A 26,439-nucleotide genomic window follows, 5' to 3' on the forward strand; every position below is an offset into this window, starting at 1 on the left:
TCGGGGAAAAAAAATGAAGGAAAAACTAAATAAAGGATTTAAAGATATCGTTTGCTTTTAAAACTATTTTTGAATTCCTGGTGTAATATTGAGTGAACTTAGTTGGCTCTATCTTGACGTACAGATATAATCTCTATAACAACAGTTCTTAATGCAAATTACGACGGTCTAAATCCCAAGAGTGCTGTAACTATGAAAACACAACAGCACAAAAGCACAGCTTCCATGTTATGATAATTGAATTGTGAAGGGATGGCTTGTGCGGTTGCTTCAAGTGTTTGTGGACAGTGTTGAGAGGGAATTGAATTCAAGTTTAGTAGCGCAGTTCAAGTACAATACTGATGAAAAGCAAGCAAACATAACCAAAGAGTTGGTTAAAAAGCCAAGTAAAAGAGCGTTGTTTGGCCGAGCCAAAATAAACGGCTCTATGAAGCCGACTAAACCACTCGTTGCACTTGAGCTGATAAAATCGAGAACAACTACCGAAGGAAGCCACTAAACGGTAACGGTCGCCACTCAACTTGGGAGCAAATTAATTGTTTATTATGTTAAGGAAGTAGCGGAAAAGTTGAATCAGGGTTACTGACAATGGAGGGTGCCAAAACAGTTGAAATGACAATGGGAAATTCCTTACAAGGTGGGTAAAAGATAGCTTGTCGTAGCAAATGAACTAAAGGCATAATGTCTCTCTGTTAACTTACTGAAATTAAGTGTGCGTTGGAAAACCATTGAATTGACAATTAACCTTTAGCTCTTAGTGTACTATAAGGGGTAACAGATAGAAAAGATAACATAAATTACAAATTGCAACATTATTTTCTAGTATGGTTTCACCCGTTTAATGTAAGCAACTTTGCCTTTCAAAAGTTTTCAAGCGTTTACCAGTTCTCAGTTCAGACCCTTGTCAATCGGTAAAAGATATCAAAAACATTTATTTTATGTTCGGCACTCCATAAAACGTGAACAGTATATACTATTACAGTACAAACACGACAAGATTTGATAATTTAAACATTTATTTTTAACACCTAACATAAACTCGTTGACTCGTTCATTTGATGTTAGTAGTATAGGGAATGGGGGTTCCAGCGCAATCTCAACACGGGCAAGACCCGTGTCAAAAATCCACCTACGGAAACAACCCACTCCAAGTGTGGTTGGGGGCAACAGCGCAAATATGTTAGTCTATATATGGAGTGCGAAGAATGTAAGAGAACTTTTAAGAAAGAAGCGGATTTGAAAAAGCATTTGAAAATGAAGACGAAGTGTATGAGCAGTTATGATTGTGGATGTGGTAAGAAGTTTGAGACTAAGGTTAAATTGTTTTGGCATTGTCAGGACTGTGAGTACGACTACGACGACCTAAAAAGTGCTTGGTATTAGGTATAAAATATTTCCTATTATATAGATGGAATCCCAAAGCAACTTCAGCACGGTGTCAATACCCGGTAACGGTGAGATTGACGTTAGACAGTTTTGGCGTCAGTCAGAAAGGAAGGTTAAAAGGACTCTCCGAAAAGGTATAGAAGAATTAGGAGCCCTGAAAGCGAGCATAATGGTAGAAGTAAGTTTGTCAAAAGACGAGGTAATGACGACAGCAATGTTGCGATCAAAGTCGTTAGTGATATTAGAATCCACGAATCTGGATAGGTCACTCAGTGAAGCCTTAGAAGCAATAATGGAGTCGCTGTCTAACTACACGAAAGAAGGATCGGGTTGGACAGTAGAGGAGGTTGAAGGAATAGAGATAAGTATAGCCAGGTACGTACCCATACGAGGGGGGAGTTACGTACCGCTACCAACGTGGGTAGAAAGGAAGAAGGCTATTGTAAACGTGAAGAATGAAGACAATCGATGCTTTATGTGGGCAATCAGGTCTGCACTGTATCCAGCAGAGAAGGATCCCTGTAGGACAAGTAAGTATCCCACAGATGATTTAGAGTGGGATGGTGTGGAATTTCCCATGCAGTTGATAGACATCCCCATATTTGAGGAAATAAACGATCTAGCAATTAACGTTTACGGAGTCAGAGAGCAGACGATAGTACCGTTAGTTCTGTCAAAAAGTAAAGGAGAGCGCGTACATTTATTCTACCACGGCGGGCACTACTCATGGGTTAAACACATTAGCAGACTATTCTACAGACATACTAAGCACAAAGGCAAAAAGTACTTCTGTGACTGCTGCTTGCTGTCATTTACATCCTTAAATACCCTAAAGAAACACGATGAGATCTGCCGCGGAGTCGAAGAAGTGGCGCAACGGATCCAGATGCCCACCAACAAAGAGCTTTCATACGCAGACCATCAAAAGCAGATGCAAGTGCCTTACGTGATATATGCAGACTTCGAAGCGTTGATAACTAAGGAAGAGCAGAAACGTGGCGCCACGAATAAGGTAGGATTACACGAGATCTGCTCCTTTGGTTACATAGTAGTCAGATCAGACGGTAAAGCAAACCCTCCTGTGATTTACCGAGGTAAGAACGCAGCTAATGAGTTTCTAGAAGCATTGCGAGAAGAGGAGGGAGAGATTAGAGAACAATTAAGATGTCCAAAGAAGATGGAATTTACCAAAGAGAACCAGGAGGCTTTTAACAAGGCAAAAAAATGCTACATTTGCCAACATACGCTTCTTCAGTTTGGAAGACGAGCCAAGAAAGCGTGGGATGAAGATGGAAAGTATCTAGGAGAAGCTCATTTTAAATGCGGGAAGTATGCTAAGAAAGGTGAGAAGCCGGGAAAGCCCTCCACGCACTGCATTCACTGTCACAAAGCATTTGTTGAGGATTTCTATGTGGATAAGGTTAGGGATCACTGCCACATCACGGGTAAATACAGAGGAGCGGCTCATTGGAAATGCAATATAAACTTCAAAGTAAATCCAGACATGGAGATTCCGGTGTTCTTTCACAACCTCCGCGGTTACGACTCCCATTTGCTACTACAAGGAACAGACGGCTCCGACGTCAAATGCATACCCAACAACAAAGAGCGCTACATGTCCGTAACTGTGGGTAAGCTAAAGTTCTTAGATTCGCAGCAGTTTATGGCGGACTCCTTAGCAAACCTCGTAAAGTATAACACCAACTTTCCCATTTCCAGTCAATACGGCGCGGAAAGGAAAGGAGTCTACCCATACGAATACATGGACTCCTGGGATCGATTCAAAGAACCCCTACCACCCAAAGATCGCTTCTACAGCACCCTAAACGAGTCTGGTATAAAGGATGAGGAGTACCAGCATGCGTTAGACGTGTGGGAAAAGTACTCCTGTGAGAACATGGGTGACTACCACGACATCTACCTAAGGTCTGACGTAGTGCTGCTCGCAGATGTTTTCCAAAGCTTCAGAAAGATGGCTATGGAATATTACGGATTGGATCCCGCTAATTTCTACACGGCTCCTGGGCTCAGCTGGAGTGCTTTGTTAAAGAAGACAAATGCGCAGTTGGATCTCCTAACGGAGTACGACATGTATCGGTTTATGGAAGACGGTATTCGTGGCGGCGTATGCGGACCCAGCCGACGTTACGCCCGCGCAAACAACCCCTTAGTAGAGCACGACCCAGAGAAACCAACCACATACATTTACTACCTGGATGCGAATAACCTTTATGGTTGGGCAATGTCACAGTACCTACCTGTGAGAGACTTCGAATGGGATCCAGTGAAGCCGATAGACTTCTACATGCAGGTAGGAAAGGAGGAAGACAAGGGTTACGTCTTAGAAGTGGATCTGGAGTACCCAGAGCGCCTGCACGACGAACACAATGAGTTCCCCTTAGCACCAGAAGCGATAGAGATACCATTTAAGCAGCTAAGTCCGCTGCAAAAGCAAATGTGCCCTGGTTACAAACCGTACAGGAAACTAACTATGAACCTGATGGATAAGAAGAAGTATGTGGTACATTACCGCAACCTGCAGTTCTACGTGCGACACGGAATGCGCGTAGAGAAGATCCACAGAGTCCTAAAATTCACGCAGGAACCCTGGATGCGCCCCTACATTGACTTTAACACGCAAAAGCGTACCGCAGCGAAAAATGACTTCGAGAAAAATCTCTTCAAACTGATGAACAACAGCGTGTTCGGAAAGACAATGGAGAACATCCGCAAGCGCGTAAGCGTAAAAATAGTCAGCACCAAAGAGGAAGCAGAAGCATACGTGTCACAGCCAGGCTTCGTTAGATACGTAGAAATGCTGAACTTCTACGTGATTCACATGAAAAAGGCAAACCTCTTACTAAACAAGCCCGTTTACACAGGCTTTACGGTGCTGGATCTATCGAAGCTGCTTATGTACGAGTTCTACTACGATAAGCTTAAGCCAAAGTACGGAGACCGCTGTCGCCTCCTGTACACAGACACCGACTCCCTAATTCTAGAAGTGCAAACGGAAGACGTTTACAAAGACTGCCTCCCCGACATAGACGAGTACGACACCAGCGGTTACCCGAAGGAGCACTTCCTTTACTCTGCGAAGAATAAGAAGGTAATTGGGAAGATGAAAGACGAAATGTTAGGAAAACCCATCGTGGAATACGTGGGTCTGAAACCAAAGATGTACAGCGTGCTAAAGTTAGACGGCGTAGAAAAGAAAGCTAAAGGCGTAAAAAAGTATGTGGTTAAGAAGGACATTACGCACGAGTCCTACCTCAACGTATTACGAACACGCAAGGAACAGCGGCATAAGATGAACAGCCTGCGCAGCTATGGTCATCAGATACATAACGTCACGCAGGAGAAGGTGTCACTGTCTGCATTTGACGGTAAGCGATGGATGTGTGATGACGGAGTGCATACGATAGCATTCGGACATCACACGATAAGCAGTTCTTCTTTGACGAACCCACGCGTGGGACCATCATGAAGATAATACAAGATGGGCTGACCCTTCTTAGCTATCGCACTTCGGATCTGGTAAGTTTCCAAAGACCAATTAGGATCCGTAGCTCTTTTGGATCCTCCTTCTAATTCACCCGGCTCATAGAGATATCGAACCGTGACATTACCTAATTTCTTTTCATGGGGGAAGACCGCCCTCGAACTTCTGATGAAGGACTTGTGTTCCACGTGTTTCTTTTTTATGGCATCCCTGGGTTTCATTCCCGTAGCCCTGGCCGCCTCGTTGTTCGAAGCTGCGACGACCTGGGGGAGCCTCTGAGTCCATTCCCTATTGCGTTTGGAGGGATCTTCCAGCTCTTTCCAATACTGGTATCCAAAGAGACGCTCGGCCAGGGTCTTATTGAATCTTTCAACGATGCTCTGACCCCTGTGGTACTCTGCTTCAGCTCTCCTAATCTTAGTGTCGTGGTCTTTCAGGGTCTTGGTAACCACGCCCATAAACTCCGTCCCCGCATCCACTTGCAGCAGCTTAGGCCATTTCAAGACGCGCTTATAAACCCTACCTAGGGCTTCTGCGACTTCCCCAGAATCCTTGCTGGTTATAGGTTCGGCGTCCTTGTATCTGCTTGCGATATCGACTACGGTCAAAGCGTACCTATAGGTCTTCTTTCTCACCTTATCGTGCGGCAAGAAAAGCAAATCCGCCTGATGAACTTCATTGGGGGTATTTACGGTGAAGCTGGGCCTGGGAATGTACTTAGGCACGGGAAGATAGACCTGCCAGAGGGTTTGTTTTTTCAACCAGTTCTTAGCTGTTTCGTCTGATACCCTGGCCGCGGTCGCGAGTTTCTTGATGGCCGACGCTCCTTTCCAATAGCCTTCAGGCCCATAGTAAATCCTTTTAAGTTTGTCCTCTACGCGGCCCATTATATGAATTCCAAAACAAGATTGATCTTACGTCCGTTAAAATCCACCGTCTTTCCGTCCACTTTAATGGTGATGTTTATGCTTTCTACCAAATTAGACAAGTCATAGCTCAAAGAAATGGGAGTGTATTCTACTGGGTCAAATGGATTACCTTGGGGCAGAAACTTGGACATAAGAGAAGACTTTTCTCCATTGTTGTAACTATGGACTAAGTCGCAATGGACTTCGTAAGAGGATGCGACTTTCCATTTTACATCATATGTACTGCCGCTATTTATCGTGGTACTAGTAAGGCCCAGGAGTTCTACCAATGGACTGTCCTTTAGATTGGCGCTCCCATTATTTTTCTTAAATGTCATTTCATGGGGTAATCCTGTGGTAAGAGTATATCCATGCTTTGCTAGCTCCTTAGCCAGTGTTATGGGGGTGTAATGGGAATCTGGTATTTTTGGTTTGGTGCCGGAAGTTCCGATGACAAAGCCATTAATTAAATTATACCAAGAATTGTACAAAGAGCAACTAACCAACCGAACCTTACAGGCTTTGATGGGAGGATTCAAATACGTGGTAAAGTCATTCTTGTCGCTTTCCAAAAAGACGATCATTATATTAGATACGCCAAAGCCACGCCTCCGGCCAGCCCTGCGACTCCTACGAAGACCAGCTCACTATCTTTTTGTTTCTTAGAAGGCTGGTAGTAATTCTTGAACTGAGGCTTTTTTAACGCCACTGTGGGATGCGCTTGCGTATAAAGTTTAAAGGCGTAGTCTGTGTTTTCGAAGTTCTTATCCGCCTGCATTTTGTCTTGGTAATTCTTATCCAACCAATCCCTGTAAGCTTGTCTTTTTTCATTCCAAGCTGCAACGTCCCTTTGATATTTCTCCAGCGCTAAGTCGTGTCTCTTTCTTTCGGCGGCCAAATTTCCGCTGCGATCACCTCTAACTAATCTATCCAAATATTGACCACCATAATTAGCCCCTGTAAATGCTAAAGCTGCAATGACTCCACCTGCGACTAAGCTAACCATTATACATTAGGTAGGTACTTTTCCTTCCGTAGGTAATCCTTTACCATGATAGCCCCGCCAACGGCAGCGGTCATCTTAGCAAAATTAGCGAAGCTCTTGCTTGGGTCTTCAGTAAAGTCTTCTTTGAGCACTTTCTTACCTACCCAACCAATACCCGCAACAATAGAAGTAATGATAGCTGCTTCTTCAACAGTTTTCAACAACGCGGTCGACATTATATTACAAAGCGAGAAGGTTATTATTCCATTTCAGGGATTTTGCTTTTTCTAACCTCCACAGGTGCGCGATATGTTGGGGCCTCCCACTTTACTTCTGGCTTCGTAGCCCGCCATTGTAAGTAGAGGCTGCCTGCTGCTATAGCAATTCCTATCGCGCCGATGACGTAGCCGGGATTCCAAAAGGATTCCTCTTCTCTTTCCTCCACCTTTTCCTCCTTCTTTGCTTTGTTCTTTTTATTCATCTCCGCGAGCTTCTTTCCGGCAGCGACTCTGCCCGGAGATTTAGCCTTGGTAATCTTGGTATCTTCTACGGGAGCCTTTTCTGGTTGTTCTTCGGTGTCACTCATCTTATATTAAGGGACTTGAAGGACTTGACAAGTAACTTGATGACGACTTGACAATGACTTGGCAATGACTTGACAACGACTTGACTAAGTACTTGAGAATGACTTAAGGACGACTTGACTAAGTACTTGAGGTGACTTGACAACGACTTGACTAAGTACTTGAGAATGACTTAAGGACGACTTGACTAAGTACTTGAGGTGACTTGACAACGACTTGACTAGGTACTTGAGGCGACTTGATCAGGTACCTCAGTAAGTGCTGCCTGGAAGACCTTTTCGACTTCTCTGTCCTTCTTGAAGTCCTTCCAAGATGTTCCGAAGGAACCTAGTACCTCCTTCAAGTCGACGTGCTGAGCTACGTGAAGTGCCACAGAGGCGACTGCCATTAACTTACCGCACTTCAAAGACAACCACCCACAGGTTATCTTAAGTTCTTGGGATATGACATAGTCATCTCTTATGTCCTTCTGTAGTTGCTCCACGTCGTCTATGGGCAGTGCAAGTCCGAGGAGCTTGGTGATCAGCTTAATGGCGGAGTCTGCTACGGCGTCCGTGGTCTTACTTGCAAGGGCAGCCTCATACCTCTTATGGAACTTCTTGACTTCCTCTTCCGACAGCTTATTAACCTGCTCATGGGTAAGTTCCTTACCTATCATTTCTTTACACTTCCCAGAAGACACAAGGATGTTGAGTTGTTCCTTGAGGTTACTTTCATCTAACTGTGTGGGGACTTCATCTATGAGCTGCTCAATGTCCATATATGTTAACGTCATACGGAAACCTCAAAGAGAAGATCATTTTGGAATGTTGGTGCGTTTTTAAATGCCGCATGTATTCGTGCAGCTGTTCCTTGCTTATCTCGCCGCCGTAGTCGCTTAAAATGGTTTCCAGGTCAGACTTGCTCGGAGTATAAAATACTACGAGAGAGCCTATGTTTTCCCTAAAGGGCTTAGAGACGCTGGTAAGCTGCTGGGAAAGCAACCAAACGCTAATGTTGTCATGTCTGCCGCTAAAGGCGAGCTTCACTAATTCGGAGGTGCGCTTTTTTACGTCGTCCCCACAAGCAATGTCATCCAGTATGAGTAAAGTCTGTGTATCTTTAGGGAATTGCTTGTGCCAGAACTTCAAATGGCTGGATAACTCGTTAGGATCTAAGATATCTACGAAGAAGTCGTCATCTTTCACTCCTATGCCTTCCCAGGTGCGGTTATTCACGTAGGTGGGACAAAGCAGCACTATGTAGTCAAAGCGGTATCTAAAGGATCCTAATAGCTGCTCCACGATGAACTGGGTCTTTCCGCAGCCGGTGGGTCCTACTATCAGAGCGTTACAAGGCATGTGATCTGGGTTCATATATAGATGGAACCAGTGGAAGCAGTAAGAAGGATTACCGCCGACGCAAAGGATAAAAGAGACACCATAGAAATGCAAAGGGAAGAGATAGACCGGTTAAAAGAGCGCGTACAGGAATTGTACGATGAAATGTGTGGTCTGAAGCGTGCAGAACGGTTTGGCGCGCTTTTGACAATGGCGACGTGGGCTAAGGAGTCCATTAAGGACTTCATTCGATATCCCCCATAGATATATGGACTGCATTACGTGCGAACTGCCTGCTGACTGCATCATCGTTACCCCTCCGACGCCTCGTAAGAAACACAGCTGCTGTCACTGTAATAAGGTATTCTCTGAAGAAGACTTCGTTGGACATTGGTGTCCCGCGGATACTAAAGCACAAAGGACTTTAGACGACGTTCGAGAAGAGTAAGAGGTCGCAAAGAAGATCTTACTAAGCCCCAGCAAGAGGAATTAGCATAGGTCTTTCTTTTTTTTATTGTTATTTTGTTAAATGCTGCAAAGAGGTCTCAAGTAAGGGTCTATCTTTTATTGTTATTTTGTTAAATCATCACGATCGAAGAATGGTTAACATGATTATCTTTTTGCTGGTTTCAACGATGAGAAAGAATGATACCTCATCTTTTAATGGGGGCTTAACAAAATAACAATAAAAGATAGATCCTTACTTGAGACCTCTTTGCAGCATTTAACAAAATAACAATAAAAAATAAGGTGTATATAACGAAGTGCGTGCAATGTGATAGAGCTTTTAGTAGCAAGCAGCGACTGCAATACCATCTTTCCAAGAAAGTCTGTCAGAAGACCGTAAGTACCCTTTGCGGTGACTGCGGTAAGGAACTGTCCACTGTACAGGCCCTACGATATCACCGCGAGAACAGAGTCTGCCTCAAAGACCGTTGTCTCCGTTGCGATGAACCTCACTTCGAGGAGAACTGGCATAAATACCGCTGTCGTCGTTACCACCTCGAAGATGTCGTCTGTGAAACCCACGGAGACTTAGCCGAACGTTGTTGCCCCCTTGAAACCGGCCGGGCGCTTACGCGACGTAAGAAGGAAATAGACCAAGATTTCGTATGCTTTGACGACTACGAAGGAGTAAAATGGGAGAATAGGGAACACTGGGACGGCATCTGCGATAAATGTGGTTGTCAACGCAGCGGTCAGCATATTTGGTGTTGCCTGTATGACGGTCCCAAGCCTTTAGACCATTACCTGGCGATACGAAAGGCTTGGAAAAATGAGAAAGATATATGATTCCTCAAATCGCAGCGTTCATAGGAGGAGCCTTGATTACGATATCGATTGATTTCATGTCAGAAAAAAAGAGGTCCGTCGAAGCAGACCAATATCTAATCAATCACATAATGGATTAGCTTCCGGGCGACGTTCGATGTCAAACTTCCATCGGCCGTTAACCTTACCATAGGTACGCAGGTGTGTATATTCTTCACCTTGCAGTACGTACCGTACGCAGTCGGGAGCCCAAAGACTGTACTCTTGGCTGCCGTCTAAGAGGACCAACCTTAAACGGTTAATGTCCTCGAAGACGACGTAATTTTTTATTTCGTATGAAATGCCATGTAGCAAGTCGCGCCAGTGAGTTTGTTCAAGAATCATTATATCTATGAAATATCTTTTGGTGCGTTCGTAAGTTCTCATGCGATTTGAAAGCCTTAACACACCAAGGGCAAGGTATGCGAATGCCGTCGACGTAACGGTCGATTTCCCTGCAGATCAGATCGTAATCGTTGCTTACCATCGTTAAGTATCCATTCATTTCATATTGCGCCAATACCGCTTTTTGTTTGTCGGACAATACGCCGTTACCCTTTGGCGTCTTCAGTTCCAGACAGAACCCATTGTATTTCTTATGGGAGTTAAGAATTAGGATGTCGGGTTGACCTGCCTGGTAGCCCTTCATAGTGCCAGCACTTTATCCTTTTACTGGTGGTATCTTGCAATTCCCCGAGTCCAGGTGCTAGTATCAGCGTAGGGTGAAACCGGCGTATCTTATCGATGACCTTCTTATGTAAGTCAAACTCATCCTCGATCTTGAAGGTCAACTTATTTGGACCATCCAACGAGTATTTCCCCTTCTTCCTTAACGTAGGTAGGACGTCTTCGAAGACCCAATCTTGGAACGACTCTGCCGTTGGCAGTTTGGAGCTGAATATCAATTGATACAAACCAGACTCCGTCACATACAGGGATTGCGGGTGCGAACCAGAAGGGAGGCGATTCACCTCCAACTCGTTAAGTCTCTTCTTATGCTTGTCCCGCACGTGGGCTTTAATAGCATCTTTGGTGTCTGCATAACCTAATGCCTTTGCTACCTCCTTTGCTTTAAAGTACAGCTTATCGCCTTGCACTATGCATTGCAGTTTAGTTTCGTTGTTTTCGAATACGCGGAGCATCGTATATATACCATATTTTTTTACGAAAAACGAATTAAGGTAATTTGTTTGATTTGCAGCCAGTACGTCTTTTTCATTTCGACTGCTCCTTTGGTAAAATACAGCTTAACGTAATGGTCTCCGGGAAATTCTATGGTTGCCCATTGTTCTTGTTCAAAGGGAAAAAAGTGCTGCATATGTCGCTTTATGTCACGCAGCCACACCTTAACATGACAAAAATCGAAATCCGTCGTGGGTTGACTTACCGCTGTGGTTTGACTTTGACTAAGGATGTTCGTTACTGGTGTCGTTAGCACGGAAATGTGTGGTATGGACACCGTAACAATAGTTGTTTCTAGCTTGTTTACGTGGGGATTGGAAACTTCCATTATACTTTAGTAGGCAACGCTCTTTAGCTGATTCATTTCTACGCTCAACTGGGCGTCAGACACCACGAAGATGTATGCGTTGATCTTGTCTGAGTCGCCTGCGCTAGCGTTTAAGTCACGCTTGATTTCCAGGGTAATGCCGTCCTGGGTATTTACCAGACGCAATCCCTGCCCATGTAAATCCTCGTCGTTGGTGGTTCGCATGTCAATCCACAGTGCATACTTATTGGTAAAGAACTCACCGGGTGCAACTTGATCCCCAAACTTTCTTTTTATTTCCCTGTAGATGTCTGAGGGCTTCATTCCCTGCGAATACACCTTATTTGGAACTCCATTGATGCTAATCCCGACGTTGGTGATGCCGGGGTTATGAAAGGCTTCAGAGTCGCGCTTACCGGCTTCATAAGGCTTAATAAATACCAACATCAGCCCCGTAAGACTACGACGTGGTAAATTAATGCTCTGAGTAATTACCGCGTCTGTCTTATCCAGGAAACTAAAGGTTTTGTACATTACCGCGTGGTCGTACAAGAAAGCCTTTCCAGCACTGTATTCCATGCCAGCGCTACGTGCTAGATCTTCGGAGTGTATGGTTTCATACTGCAATTCCAGGTTGGTAATGGCGTATGGATGAATACTTCCCGACAACGCAGTGCTTAACCCGCCAATGATGTTAGTCATGTTGGCTAAGGTCACTTCAAACTGCAACTCACTCAACTGTCTAGGATAATAAACCCCGTGGCTGGTAATAGCCTCAAAGTCCAATGGTATTACGTATTTAGTACCATAGGCTGTCTTGATGGCCTTTGCATCTGCCACGTCAGTTGCGTCGCCAGAATCGGTAGGTTGTGTCTTGGTGGGAGTCCTAACCTTACGTAATATTGCGCTACCGATACCCTGCTCTATTTTTTGTGCCCTTTCGAATGCAGTCAGCCACAGATCTTTGTAGGTGGTGTACAGGTCATAGTTGTTTAAGTCTAAGAGGGTTTCCCCGGCGAACTTTACGCGCATCTTAGAAACAATGTTGCGACCAAGGTTGTTAACGATAATCCTTTCATCTGTGGGGCTTGACTGCACCGCTAGGTCGAACCTTAAAGCCAGGGTACCAGGAACTAAGACTAGGTTATCCGTTAGGCGGGGCACGCCTACATACAGCGTCTCACCTGGCTTAGCGCTAGAAGGCGTGAATGTAACCCGGTGAAAGGTGCGTTCTGCTTTCAGTCCGCCAACCTGCTTAGGTAATACGTTGGGGTTTAACTTTGAGCTTATCATATATAATGGAAGTAGAAGGAACGGATTTTGACCCCACCACCGAAGAAGGTCAAGTCGACATTAACGACGAAGAATACGACGCATGGACTAAAGGCGCGGAAACCGACCCCCTAATCTACGACATGGCTCTAGAAAACAAGTATGGTAATAGATGGAAAAGCTTCAAGGCCGCCTTGAATCGCATGTGGCAATCAAAAAACCACGGCAGCCCCGTCCCTGAGTACTTGGAGCTTCAAAACATAGAGCAGCCTGGGGCAGCCGCGCGGGAAACTGTAGAGTGGGCAACGCAAGAGCTAACGCAGCGCTATTCCCACTTCGATGCTGACGACGTAAGGCTCACAGAACGCGGAAACAAAGTCCTCATAAGCGTTCAAGACCTGAGATTTCCTGATAAAGACCGCTGGACAAAACCGCAGCCCCTCTTTGACGAAAATGGCGAAGTTAGGGGTGACGTAGCAAGATTAAAAGGCTTCCAGCGTGCCACTAGAAGCATGTTAGAAAGATTGGAAAACATAAATGAAAGGGTTGCGTTAGAAAAACGCGTCGAGGAACTGCAAGAAACGTTGGAAGAAAGGGAGGCAGAATACATGAGGCAAAACCGACTACTTCTCGATGCTCAAAAGAGAGAAGTTGATGACAAAACCCAAAGAATAATAGAAATTAGAGGACAAAGAGACAATGCCCTACGCGATAGAGACCAAGCCCAAAGGGCTTTCGACCTCGCCTTACAGGAGCTAGACCTGACAAAAGAGGAAGCTAAAAACTTGCATATCATCATAACCGGCTCTTTAGAGGAACGGCGGCAGTTGGTTGCCGAAATTAACACTAAGGAAGAACAAATCCGGCAAAGAGATCAGGCCCTCGAAGACCTGGAGGGGCAAATAGAGCGGCAGCAAGAAGTAATCGAGGACCAAACTCGTACCGAGGAAGAAAGGGAAGCAGCTCAAAGGGAATCAGAAGCCCTTCAGGTACACCTTGCGGAATTGCGGGCGCAAAAGGAAAACCTGGAAAAGGAGCTGGGGCTTACCACCAAGGAAAAGGTAAAAAGAGCCCTTTTGAAGTATGGTCTTCCGCTGGCATTCGCGATTGCTATTTCGAGCGTAGTAGGAGTTATCCTATCCGCTCTTAAGGCTACAGGCGCGGGCGTAAAGAAATTAGGCAATGGGCTGACGGACTTAGGGAAAAAGATGGCAGCCGGCATTCCTGGGCTGCTTGGTTCGGTTGTTTCCTTGGCACTTAGGGCCGGCGGCGAACTGTTGAAGTTCGTGGGCAACAACATTTGGATATTAGTTGTAGCTATTGGGGTGGTCCTCCTGAAGAAGATGAAGGCTTGATCTTATCCTTCTCATCGGGCGGTGCCCTGCTTTGAGGATAATGAAAGACAGTATTAGCACCACCCTGGTAATTTGGAACCAACGGCAACACACTCATGGTAGAAATGGGCTTATGACTCCAGGCTGCATTAGCAGGCCTGCGACCTATGCGATTTATCCCAAACTTGCCGTCATCAGAAGTGACTTGCAACTTAGCATATTTACAATTGGCTAGCATATGAAAAGTCACTGGCGTTAGGTCTTCAGAGGACCTAGTGTAGGGCTCCATCGAAAAATGGGTAACTTTCCTGGTGTTCGTTGAAGTTCGATAAGGAAGCAGGGGCTTATTATTCTCATCGATAAGCCTAAACCCCACATTCGCATGCGTATTTGCATTAATGCTAATAGTGCAAATGACCAATGCAGTGCCCCCAACCTCAACCCACAGTCCAACGTCATGCCAGGCGCCGTTGTCATATCCCTCTTCATCTAAGCGGTGGGTATAACGCGTTTCCCTCACGTATGGATTCATATATTTAAAGGCTCATTACCGTCAAAGTGCTGATGGTCATGTGGTTATAGACAGTATTCCTTTGATTTTCTATGCTATTTATGCAAACACTCCCGGTGTCATCTACTCTTATCTGCAGCTTTACCTTCCCGTGGCAATCAGCAACCATGTGGAAAGTCCAAACGGAAAGATTCTCAGAGCTATTCGTTGGCGGCTCTACTGAGAAATGCGTAGGCTCCCTGTTGTTTGTCTTCGCGCGCATGGGCTGTAATACTCCATTGTCGTCACAGAAACGAAATCCTACATTCGCACTGCTAACGGCCCCCAAAGAAATGCTGCATAATATCAATTTCTTTCCTGAGTAATTCAAATTCACGGACATGCCCGTGACATCAACCCAAGACGCCTGGGTGTATTTTTTCTCGCCTGTGTAAGTCGTATAAACACAATCTACTCCAGCTACGTAGGGGTTGTTCATCGCCATATATAATAACTCAGACCAACACCCGCGACTGCTAGGCCGACTTTTAGTAGGTCGTGGTCATAGCCCTCGGGTATCGTAGGTAGGACCTTCTTTGGTGGTTTCTTAGATACTTCTTTCTTAGGCATCTTCGTTTCGTGTGACTTTTTTGGCTTCTCTACGAAGTGAGGAATGTTCCTAAGAGTGTCAGAGTTCACGTCATTCACCCCAAACTTCATATCTGCGGTTGCTTTCTGGAGTTTATTGTTATACCCCGCCACGGAACCAGTATTTATGGATAAATTACTAGGCATTAACCAACAACCCGGGGCTACTGCGTAATCCAACCTCACCCTAGAATTTTGTATGGCTCCTTGGTAACGCGGTATGCTCTTGCTAATGTCACCCTCCTTAATCGAACTTTTAAATAAGGTTAAGACTTCGGCTCGCGTCTCTTCTGCAACACCCGTATTTCCAATTATGCTGGATCGGCTGTTTACCTGGGCCCCCAAAACGGAATACACGTAAGCTTCTATGCTGCGGTTCAAACGGGCAAGGCCAGCCATAGTTAACCCTTTACCTTCTGGGGGTATGAAGTTAAAGTATTGCTTCGTTTGCTCGTCGTTGGTAATCTTGATGATCAGCGGGTTAGCCCCACCATACTTACCGCCCTCGTCTTTAAACAGAGGCCCGTCTCTAATTTCCTTAGTAACCTTAGAATCAGGTTCGAAGAAGGTGCTATTGTCGTGGGTTTCTCTGTGATACCCAGAGGTCCATTGCAACTGCAGCGAATGCACTTCTTTATCGCTTAGCTCATGCCCACCAATCCCCCAATAAGCCCAAATATGTCCTAGGCCGTTGTTAGCGCCTGCGATACACCTGAAATCCTTCCCTACAACTCCAAACTCCTTACAAAGCTCGTTGTAAGCCGGCACGCTGTATTTATTATCCCTTGGGTAAAACATGGGATCTCCAGGTAATGAGGTAACACCCATTTCATGCAGTATTCTTCTAACCGTGAAGTGAAAATGAAACATAAATATCGAATTCTTCATCAACTTCGCGCTTACCCCACAGCCGCTAGTGGCACACCAAACCGCAAAGTTCAATTGCTGCGGCCAATAACGCATGTTAGGACCACTTAACCATTCGTGAGATTCCTTAGCTGTGGTATGAACGATGGGTATGTCTTTGAAGATATCTTTCACCTTCAGGTGGAAGGAATGGTTGTTAGATACACGCATGTTTAATGTCAAATCCAAGCTTGGGTGTTTGTCAAATGGAACCGCTGGTATCGGATAAGTACTGGTGCCTAACAATAACTCATTTGACCAACCTTGTACCGGCTTATGCTGTACAGTAGGCGTGGGATGCTGTATGGTAGGTGTTGGATGCTTCAGCTGATCGTCTATTTGCTTCACCAGCGTTGGCTGTAAGTCCGCATTGCTGTACATTCTGGAGCCGTTATAGTAAATCCCATCGGGTCTCCTTTCGAACTTACTAGCATCCGCGTGCGGAAACATCTTCCTAAAGGCCCTCCAGTTCCAGTAATCCCGGTTGTCGTGATGTGGCTGCTCCTCTACGTTATTTCCAAAAGCGTCGTACATTAGTATATATAATGGATGTTATACCATCAGCACCTAAGTTGTACCCAGATGTTCCCTATACTACACCTAACGAACTAAACGCCGAAAACTTTCGTCTGAATAAAGCAAATCTAATCCTGGCTTACTTGGAAGGGCAGACAAAACACTATGAAAAAGTTAGAAAAAAGTACGTCAGAGCCCGGAGTACGCTACATAAGATTGCGATAACTTCAGGATCCATATCTGTTGTGTTAACGGGCTCCGGCGTTGCTACTTCGCTTACTGGACCGGGAATAATCGTTGGAGTTCCTTTGGCCGGCGTTGGGGCAGCCTGTGGTATTATCTCGGCTGTTGCTACGGGCATCATGAAACAGTTGTCAAGCAAAATATCAAAACACGATACAACAATAGCTCTGTCAAGGGCTAAAGTAAATACGATCACTGACCTTGTCTCAAAGGCTTTGCGTGACAGAAAGATAGACGACGTAGAATTCTCGCTTATCTTAGCCGAAGAGGAAAAGTACGAGAAATTAAAGACTGACATAAGGAATAAAAAAACAGTCGTAAGAGATCTTTCCGAGGAATCTCGCAAAAAGATCTATCAAGAAGCGAAAGAAGAGCTTCAAAGAAAGCTTGCTCAGTAAACATCTGCTTCGAAAAGAGCGTGACGGGATTCTATTTACATATCGAACGTCAGTCTAGAAATTATGCAGATTAAATATAATAATTTTCACATACATAAGCGTCCAGATGTGTCTGGCGTTCGCTCGTGATCGTGGGACTTTGGAGCTGGGGAGGCCTAAAGTCCCGAGTTCGAGCCTCGCTGTAGACGCATTTGGACCGGTTGCTGTGAGTGAAAAAAAAGCCTCCCCACACTCACAGCAACCGTGGGGGGAGGGGTAGAAAGTGCGATTCAACCCCGCGATGGGGGGTTTCGCGATTGGAAAAGTCAGGGGGTGTCTCGGGACGCTGTCCGGAGTTCACCCTCTGGTGGGTCGTAAGAAAGATATATGTGTACGTACTAGAGGGCCTCTGGCGCGGGATGAAATAAGCCCCGTAAGCCCAAAATGCAAAAAACCCCACTGGGGATAGCTTGGTGTTCTGCGCGATGCATTCCCCAGTGGGGTTTCTGGCAACGCCAGTTTTGCATTTTTATTTTCTCGGAATCCATCCTAACAGGGGGTGGTTGGGGTCTATTTTGTAAAATATTTCGTAAATTACATCAGGATAATAAGGAATATCCTTATTCAGCCGACAAAACATCCACTCGGCTTTTGTCATATCAGAAACCTCGGGAATAGACTTACCGGTAATTTCAGACAAAAGATAGGGAATAGCTTTGTAATATTTCCCTAGTTTTAATTTTTTCAATGTCTTCCTTAAGCTTTGCGGGGTTGGCTCTTCTAAATGGTCTACGATTTTCTTCTTTACTTCGTTGTCTAAATATACCGGCCGATAACCTTGGATATGACTCATCCAGTCCCTAAAGTATTTTATTCTCTTGTATGGGGTCTTCTTACGACCTCCATTGGCGTAATATTGCTCTTTGGTAGCATTTGGTACGGCATTACGAATATTCTTACCACACTCGTAACACTGTGCTGACGTGTCGTCTTCTATTTGCATTTTCTTACCACAACAAATATACTTATTTGGTGGTGGGGTAACAAACTTGGGTTTCAAGCACTTTACACAGAAATCATAAGCAAACTCTTTACAATCTTCGCACTCCATATATAGACTAACATATTTGCGCTGTTGCCCCCAACCACACTTGGAGTGGGTTGTTTCCGTAGGTGGATTTTTGACACGGGTCTTGCCCGTGTTGAGATTGCGCTGGAACCCCCATTCCCTATACTACTGATGTTTCAGATGTTATTCAAAACTATAGTACTATTATAAAGTTCCCAGACTCAGTAGCGCGCCATTCCATTCTTTTTGATTTAAAAACTTCTCAGTCACTTGTTTATTAGTTATTAATGTCAGTGCGTTTAGAATTGAATGGATCAAGGAATAAAGGACCGCAACCAATATCCAACCAGAAAAATATATTCAAATAAATTTGGTAAATAATTTTCCATGACAAGCTTTTTTCCAACAGTCATATTCAAATGCTTATACAAAAGAGTTCCTTTAATTATTTTTTACTTCCTTTTTTCCGGAAGAGGATGGGAATTTTAAAGGATGTCAAACAAACTTGAAAAGCAAAATAACTCTTTATCTTTGTTATGGCGTTTAAGAAATAATTAAATTTCCAACAATATTTTGGCTTATTTTGTAAACGAAAGTAAATTTACTCAAAGATATATTTCTATTGGCTTACACTGAAAAGATTCCAGTGTTCTATAATATTTTTTGCCAACATTAAAATATTCATACATAAAAAACGCTGCTTGATTGATGCTTGAATAAAACGACTTTTCTGTCACAAAAAGTAGAAAAGTAGTTAGTAGATTTAAATATTTAGATAAAATATTGATAGACGAAATTTGTTTTTGCAAGTATCGCAAAAATTTGCAAAATTTATAATTGTTATTTTTGTAAACTTTTGGGTTTTTATTTCAAATGCTTCCTTTTCCTGCATATAATTTTTCCTTATGTTTACTTCAGCAGTTTTTCTGAGTAAAAAAAATGTGACTGAAGTTTTTTGAAATTTTATACTTTATGTAAATCACGTCTTTGCTTTCGATAGTTGCTAGGCAACGCGTGGACGCCTGTTCAAAATGACCATTCGATCCAAATCACGACATACCAATGGTTTTAAACCTAAATTTACTATGTTTTTCTTCCAGGTTTAACCTACTTTAATAAATCCAGGATGCGTCAGCCGGACAAGAATTCCAGTGTTTATGAACTCAACTTAAGTAGAGCTCCAAATCTACGATGTGTGAACAGTTCTGTTAAGTCTTGTATGACTTGTGAAGCTTGTAGACTTGGCTCAAAACTTAACCGAACTAAAGAATGGTTCGTTCGTTGTGGAGATCCTGCAAAAAGACGGTTTGTTCTTGGACTCATACACCGGTTTGAATCCTTAGACTTATTCATGTATATTAATTTTATCCTAAAACCGTTACAATATAAGGATTTTACGTACGCAAGGTCACGAAGTAAACCAAGTCTTCAGATGGATTTAGCTTCTCCTCCAACTAATCATGCGCTCAATGAAAACGAACTTGAACAAGCCATAGACGACACATGGCTATGGTTTTTAGACAGTGCTTATTGGACTAAGTTGAACTTTATGCTTGGAGTAATGCAGTGGTGTGACTCTCCGCTGTTGTTTATTATGGCTAACAAGACAAGGACATTATACCAACGCGAAAGACGTAAACAGAGGGCCATTGAAGAAGGAATCATTGAAGAAGGTATGTTATGTTTATCCTTCCTCTTCATCATTTATTATCTCTGATAAGATAGCTGTTCACATGGAATAATTTTTATATCCGCGGGTTTTATTGTACTTTAAAATTAATAACATAATGTCTGTAAAACTAAGAGTCATCTTTAAAAGGTGTTTTTTGTAAATTACTCCTAGAAGATACGTTTGGAAAGGGAAAGTTTTTGAAAAAAATTAATTGGTTTTCCTGTCATTACAGATAAACATGAGTACATGTCATTATGTAGTACAATGACCAGGAGTGAACTATCTATAATGAACGAAAGCAGAAGAAATAGTGAAATGGAAGTTTTCCGAGACACGCCAACAATAGAATCAAAATCATGTACCAGCATACACTCTGGTAGTACAGGCAAAACAGATGTCAGTGATCGCCATGCTTCTTGTCAGGAGGACGATGTGGAGAAAGATTCCACAACAAGACCTTCTTCTCAAAAATTTCGAGATTCTCCTGCAAGTGCAACAAGGTCTGTGCCATGCATAGGAAACAATCATAGCAACCACGAATCAAGAGATATTCATTCTGCACCAGCAGATTCTAGAAAAATACAACCAAAAACCCTACTAAGGTCGACTTTTGATAAGGATGTATTTAGTGATGATTATGCTTCAGGAGATGATTTTGAGGATGATGAGAACTTGATTACTGATCCATCTGTATTTGTCATGGCATTGCCAGCTATAGCTCATAGTGGCATCGCAAAGTACAAGGACTTTATACGTTGTTTGCCAGTCCATCTGTCAAAGTTTATCCTAGGATTACTAGACAAGAACAGTCTGACAAACTGCTTGTGTATCAGTAAACACTGGAGAATTCTTGCCGAAGAAGTGAAAGCAGATTATATGGTTCATCAGTTGATGGCTGAAGAAATTATGCTGATGCAGGTTAGTTTGTAGCAAGTCTTTTTTTATCTCTTTTTTCAATAAAAAAATTGTGGAATAGCCCACTTTTTTGATGTGCAATCTCAAAGTGGTGGACCATTCTCACACCCTAGCTGCTTACTTACCTCAGTTGTCCTTTGTGTGTTATGGTATATTTATTTTGAGGAGTAGGATAATGTTTAATTTGGTAATCTGTATTTAAATAGTTATAAGAAAGGAAAACTAGCTCTGCATTAGTACTATCATTTGTGACTATAACACAAGTGATGGTGGAAAGAGTGTTAACCCTCTTTAATTGAAAATGAATTTTCAATCTCACACATAGCTGCCAGGGGGATTTTCATGATTTCCATTGGACAAATACTCTCCCCTCCCTTCCCTAAAATCAATGTATCAATATCCCTATGTATCAATAAAACTGCCATTAAGAAGAGGGTCACAGGCACCCTAATATCCCCTAGACATCCCCCTGATCACCCTAATTTTACACTACCTATGATGGCAATGTTGGTCTAATTCTTGAACTTTTTAGTTGATTTTTGTATCCATCAAAAACATAACATCTTCACCAATACATTCTCAGGGTGCTTCTGCCCAAGGTATGGATCCAAGGTATGCCAAGTGCATTCCAGTACATGTGCCTTTGGATCAAGATCCATCTGTGGAGACAGTTTCTTTAAACCTCAAAACCAAGTCAATTAGTGGAAGAAATTTAGCAGAGTGTTATGACGGCATCAAGACAAAGACAGTAGAAATGGAAGAACGGAATATATACTGTGGGGCATACAACGTGTTGGTGTTACAGGATATGTAAGTGAAAAGTGTATTTTTTACTATTTCATATAATCTCAGTAAACAAAAAAAGCTGCATAGTTTTCGATTTTCTTATTACAGTGCGTAAGTGAATGAAAATGAATGCGTTCCTTTTATAGATTTACTAGATTCATTGTTGTTCAATGAGATTTACATTTCTCTGCAACTTGGTAGACTCTAGGCACAGGTTTTTTTGCATACGCGTAACAGTTTAAACCTAAAAACGTTTTCTAATGTGTATGCTTCCGTCCTTCAACATTTGCACCAGATTCATTAATGCGCAACACTAATAATGATGAACACTAAGTGTTCTGCGCAACGTAATAAGTTCAAGCATAAATCTTCCCGCATTTGCGCAATAGTGTCTAACGCAAAAGAAATAAGTGAAATTGATCCATTTTCCAAATGTATTAATCAGTTGTATTATATCAATTAACTTTAGAGCTATAAATTGAAAATCAGCACAGAATTACGTAATATTATGATGATGTTTTATGATATTTATATGGCGCTCTTTTCCATATGGATATGATCAAAGGCGTTTTACAATGAGTTATGTATGAGAGGCGGTTAGTATGAGGTGTAGGCACTGAGGATGGTCACTGCCAGGGTTTCTTCACGTCCTCAGTGGTTCTTTTACGTCCCTCCGACATTCTTTAGTAATGATGAAGTGTGGATAGACGAGAGAAATCACACGTCCAATGCGCACTAAATGTCAGTATTCAAAAAGCCGGCACACTTTGTGATAAGTAGTTTCTTTACTTTCTAGAGAGGATCATCATCGTTGTACTAATTTCAGAGGAGGAAAATTTGTTGTTTCTGGCTCGTACGACAGACGTGTACGTTTGATTGACTCAGCAACAGGAAGGTGCGAGAGAGCCATCCAGGGGCATGCTGGGTCTATACGATGTGTGTTTGCATCAGAGGAGAGAGGGATTGTACTAAGTGGTGGATATGATACTTCTATAAGGTAAGACCTTAATGCGTGGAAGGTGACGTTACGCGATATATGTGCGCAATTCTTTTTGTAGCAGATGAGTTTTCATATGTCTACGTCGCCCAATCAGAGCCTGCTGTGCAAATTGACCTCAAAATGTGTATCCTCTGAAACGGATGCGCGCAAGGTTGTTTGCAACAGCGGGATTGTTCCGTGTGACTTCTTCCAAAACCTTTGTTACCTGAATAATAAAATGGTTCCATCTAGTAACCCTGAAACCTGATTTGCGCAAGTGCTGAATAATGATTGGTGTTATGTTTAAAGGTGCTGGGACATCAAACGAGGGAACTGCAAGCGTATATTTCGAGGGTAAGTTTGCATTAGTTCTATTCTTCCTCTTTTCTATCAGTCCTTTTTCTTCTCCTCCTCCCTCCCTCCCTCCCTCCTCTGCTCCCCTCCTCCTTATTTTCCACCTCTTGCATCTCTCCTTGTCCTAGTCCTCCTCCTTTTCCACCCCATTCTCTTTCTTCTCCTCGTCCCCTTCTCAGGAACAAAAAACAATAGCGTTATGACACTGACTTCTCATTCTAACATAGGCATCGTGCAACTGTCATGTGTATTAGTCTCCATGGTAACAACTTGGCTTCTGGGTCACGTGATAAGAGTGTCAAGGTGTGGAACTTTGACTCTGGCAAGTGTCGACGGACGTTTCGTCATCGTCACGTGGTCCTTGATGTTCAAGTAAGGAAGCAAAAATCGTAGACATATCATCACACAATTATTCCAAAAAACCTTGAAATTAACTTGAAAAATTTCAAAGATTAGAATAGTTATATGCTAATGCTGATATTGTGGACGCAACGATCAAACGTATCACTTTTTCCGCATGAATATTACTAAGATTTTCTTTAAAACGTTTCAGGTTTCTGATACTTTAGCCATCAGTGGGTGCGAAGGAGGGAAAGTTAAGGTGTGGGACATCGAATCGGCAACCTTGGTTAAGGTAAGTAGTGTGGTTAAAAAAGTTTTAACAAGCCTTTAAATTGGACAAATATATTACCCTCTGTTTCACGTCTCCATTCTCATACTTTTTCCTATCCCTCTCACAGCACAATAATTTTTAATGACTTATAAAAAATTTCGTAACTTCTCAGTCCTTAGACGGCCATCACAACGTGATCACCTGCGTCAAGTTCGATGACCATCACATAATCACCGGCAGCATGGATGGTTACGCCATGGCCTGGAGCACTATTGGACGACACAAAAAATGTCTACAGGCTTTCCGCCATCCCAAGTAAGTCCAGCTTTGCTCTTTTGAGAAAAAGAATACTGGATTTGCAATTACAGCTTAAAATAAGCTCGCTAACATCGATATCATGTCCGATAACTGATGCCATGCTTTATGGTCAATCAGAGTGCGCGTTATGTTATAGTTATCGTATGAGTGCCATTCATTATTCTTTTTTTCCTTTTTTAGGGAGGTGCTTTGTATAGAATTTCTTTATTGTCGAATAATCACTGGATCTGCAGATGGGAAGGTAAAAAATTTCTCTCTTCCTCCATCACTCCCTTCCTTCCTTCCTTCCTTCCTTCTTTCCTTCCTTCCTTCCTTTCTTCCTTCCTTCCACCCTCCCTTGCTTTTTTCTTTCTTTCTTCCTTCTATCCTTTTCTAATTTCGTTTTACAGTTTTAAGGTTTTATATAACTTTATAATGATCATTATCATTACCAGCCCCACACGGCCTCTGGCACCCAGGGTAGAGTAGCGCACACAAGACTAACGTTTATCCTTTTTCTATCTAGCTGCGGATTTGGAACCTCTTAAATGGCGACTGTCTTCGCTTGATACGCGGGAACAGTAAAAACGATGCAATAACGACTATTTGCGCAAAAGACAGTAGGTCAGTAAAACTTTTTTTTTTTTTTACATTTAAATCCAATTATTGCGTCTATAATTTTACTAATATTTTTTTCTATTTTTCTAACAGGATGGTCATAAACACCTTTAGTAACCTGTTAATTTTTAACTTCGAGGCCGTCGAATGGAACTACAATTTACAACCAGAGCGACCCGAGGGACTTGGTCGACTAAACCTCTACAGCAAAAACTCACCGCGGAAGCTTCCGCGTCATTACATACGCGCGCAAAGGCTCATGCGCGCAGATACCAAAGACAGCCTCCCCTCCAGACCCCCCTCACGCTCGGCCATCGGAGGGACAATCGATGATCCTGCCAGAAGAGTAGCCAGTGCGCCTATTCGATTGGTTCACCGAAATAGTACCCTTAACAGCATTAGTAATCACGTGACCAGGATCACCAGTGCGCATGTTAGAAAAGCAAAAGTTGTTAGGCCCCAATCTTCTCCCGCTAAGGTGACGTCAAGTAAGAGCGCCGAGTTTAACGTTGTTCCATTCTCTCCTGACCATAGTCTTAAAGACAATGCCTATTTTACTGACGTCTTACAAACCTACCCCAGGCCTCCTCCTCTACCAGATAACAAGTCGGCACATATTATATCACGTGGTCGATCCGCTCCAGTCTTTCGAACCCAGACTCTTCCTCTGAATAAGAGGGGGTGGACTACTTCAGCTGAGGATGTCATCAAGCCTTGTGAAAACAAAATAATGATGTCTCCGTCGCAAGCTAGGATGAAAGTAGCGAGGCAACGTCCGAAAAGTGCTCAAGAAGGCATCAACATGTCTATTTCAAGCAATCCTTTGAAGAGTCTATCCTGTCTGAACTTAAAGACCTACTCGAACCAACTGCAGTTTGAAGAAGATCTGAAGAAGACAAGGAAAGCACAGAAATTGAAGAATAAAACTCATGAAATTAGAGCTAGGTCCGCTGACCAACCACATCGGCCTCACTCATTTGTAGCATCTTTTGCATGACGAACACGTGTCCTAGTGAGAGTCACGTAAAATCACTTTGTCATTATTTTATATAAATTTAAAGTTGAATTCTTAAATAATTGCAAAAGTTAAAATTCACGTACCACTGGTGTACTTGCACACAAAAAAATTTAGGTGTTAAAGTTGCAAAATTAGAAGCGCATTTTTATATTTTTGATACTTTTGCATAAATACCTTTTGGTGAAATATATTTTTCATGTATATATTCGAAATTGACATTTGAAATAAAGCGTTTTTCATTCTAGAAAGATTGGCCATATTGTTGAGGATCTACATCTAATAAATAAAAAAAAGGAATAAAAAGCAAAAATTCAATTGCATAAGGTGGGATACGAACCCACAAAAATTCTAAAAAATCGATCCCACTTTGCCATACCCCCGAGACATCCGCAGAGCTGAGGCGGCGTATGGACTTCGGACCTGACGGCGATTAAATCCTTCTGCCCTTAGGGTGTACGAATTACGCAAGAAAATGTTCTAGCCGAAGCATCAGGGGAGAGACCAGCCGGCCCCCAGACCATATCGGCTAATCCCTTGCATCTCTGCCACGCACGGAATCGGTTGCAAAATTTATGTTAAAAAGACTAGTCTATCCGGTTCTTTGTTTTCACGGCTATTGTTATGCTGATTCACCTGAAACCGTGGTCCAGTGGAAAAAACTCGGGCTTCATCAAGATACTGAGTCAAGCTCGTCTGAGGAGGGTTATCACTTGGATGGGTGGCCAAACTTTATACCTACTAAAGCCTTTGCTCTTTTTTTTCCGCTTCCCTTTTTTGATTTCAAATTAAAATAATAGGTGTAAACCTTTCTCTAGAAAGATGGATCTCTTTGACTCGATAAGGATTCG

General features: G+C 43.0%; 1 protein-coding gene across 1 annotated transcript; it reads left to right on the plus strand.

The window, feature by feature from the left end:
- Positions 1 to 250: 250 nt before the first annotated feature.
- On the plus strand, positions 251 to 25,809 carry LOC116303427 (F-box and WD repeat domain containing protein 10B). Its single transcript, XM_089032092.1, has 12 exons — positions 251 to 637; positions 19,440 to 20,012; positions 20,244 to 20,929; positions 21,510 to 21,736; positions 22,509 to 22,709; positions 23,001 to 23,045; positions 23,273 to 23,417; positions 23,599 to 23,679; positions 23,831 to 23,973; positions 24,157 to 24,217; positions 24,482 to 24,579; positions 24,667 to 25,809. Exons 1-12 carry the CDS (start codon positions 589 to 591, stop codon positions 25,568 to 25,570), a joined length of 3,213 nt encoding a protein of 1,070 aa, XP_088888218.1. The 5' UTR covers positions 251 to 588; the 3' UTR covers positions 25,571 to 25,809.
- Positions 25,810 to 26,439: the final 630 nt, after the last annotated feature.

This window comes from Actinia tenebrosa, unplaced genomic scaffold (genome assembly GCF_029948245.1).
Source record: "Actinia tenebrosa isolate PJP-AT-01 unplaced genomic scaffold, QUT_ActTen_1.0 PGA_scaffold17__23_contigs__length_9995812, whole genome shotgun sequence".
NCBI lineage: Eukaryota > Metazoa > Cnidaria > Anthozoa > Actiniaria > Actiniidae > Actinia > Actinia tenebrosa.

Excerpts from the sequence above, each read along its gene's own strand:
- LOC116303427 (XM_089032092.1), top strand. The coding sequence starts at position 589 with ATGGAGGGTGCCAAAACAGTTGAAATGACAATGGGAAATTCCTTACAA. Across the intron at positions 23,418-23,598 it reads ACGTGGTCCTTGATGTTCAA|GTTTCTGATACTTTAGCCAT; the intron begins GTAAGGAAGCAA and ends AAAACGTTTCAG. Across the intron at positions 23,974-24,156 it reads CAGGCTTTCCGCCATCCCAA|GGAGGTGCTTTGTATAGAAT; the intron begins GTAAGTCCAGCT and ends TTCCTTTTTTAG.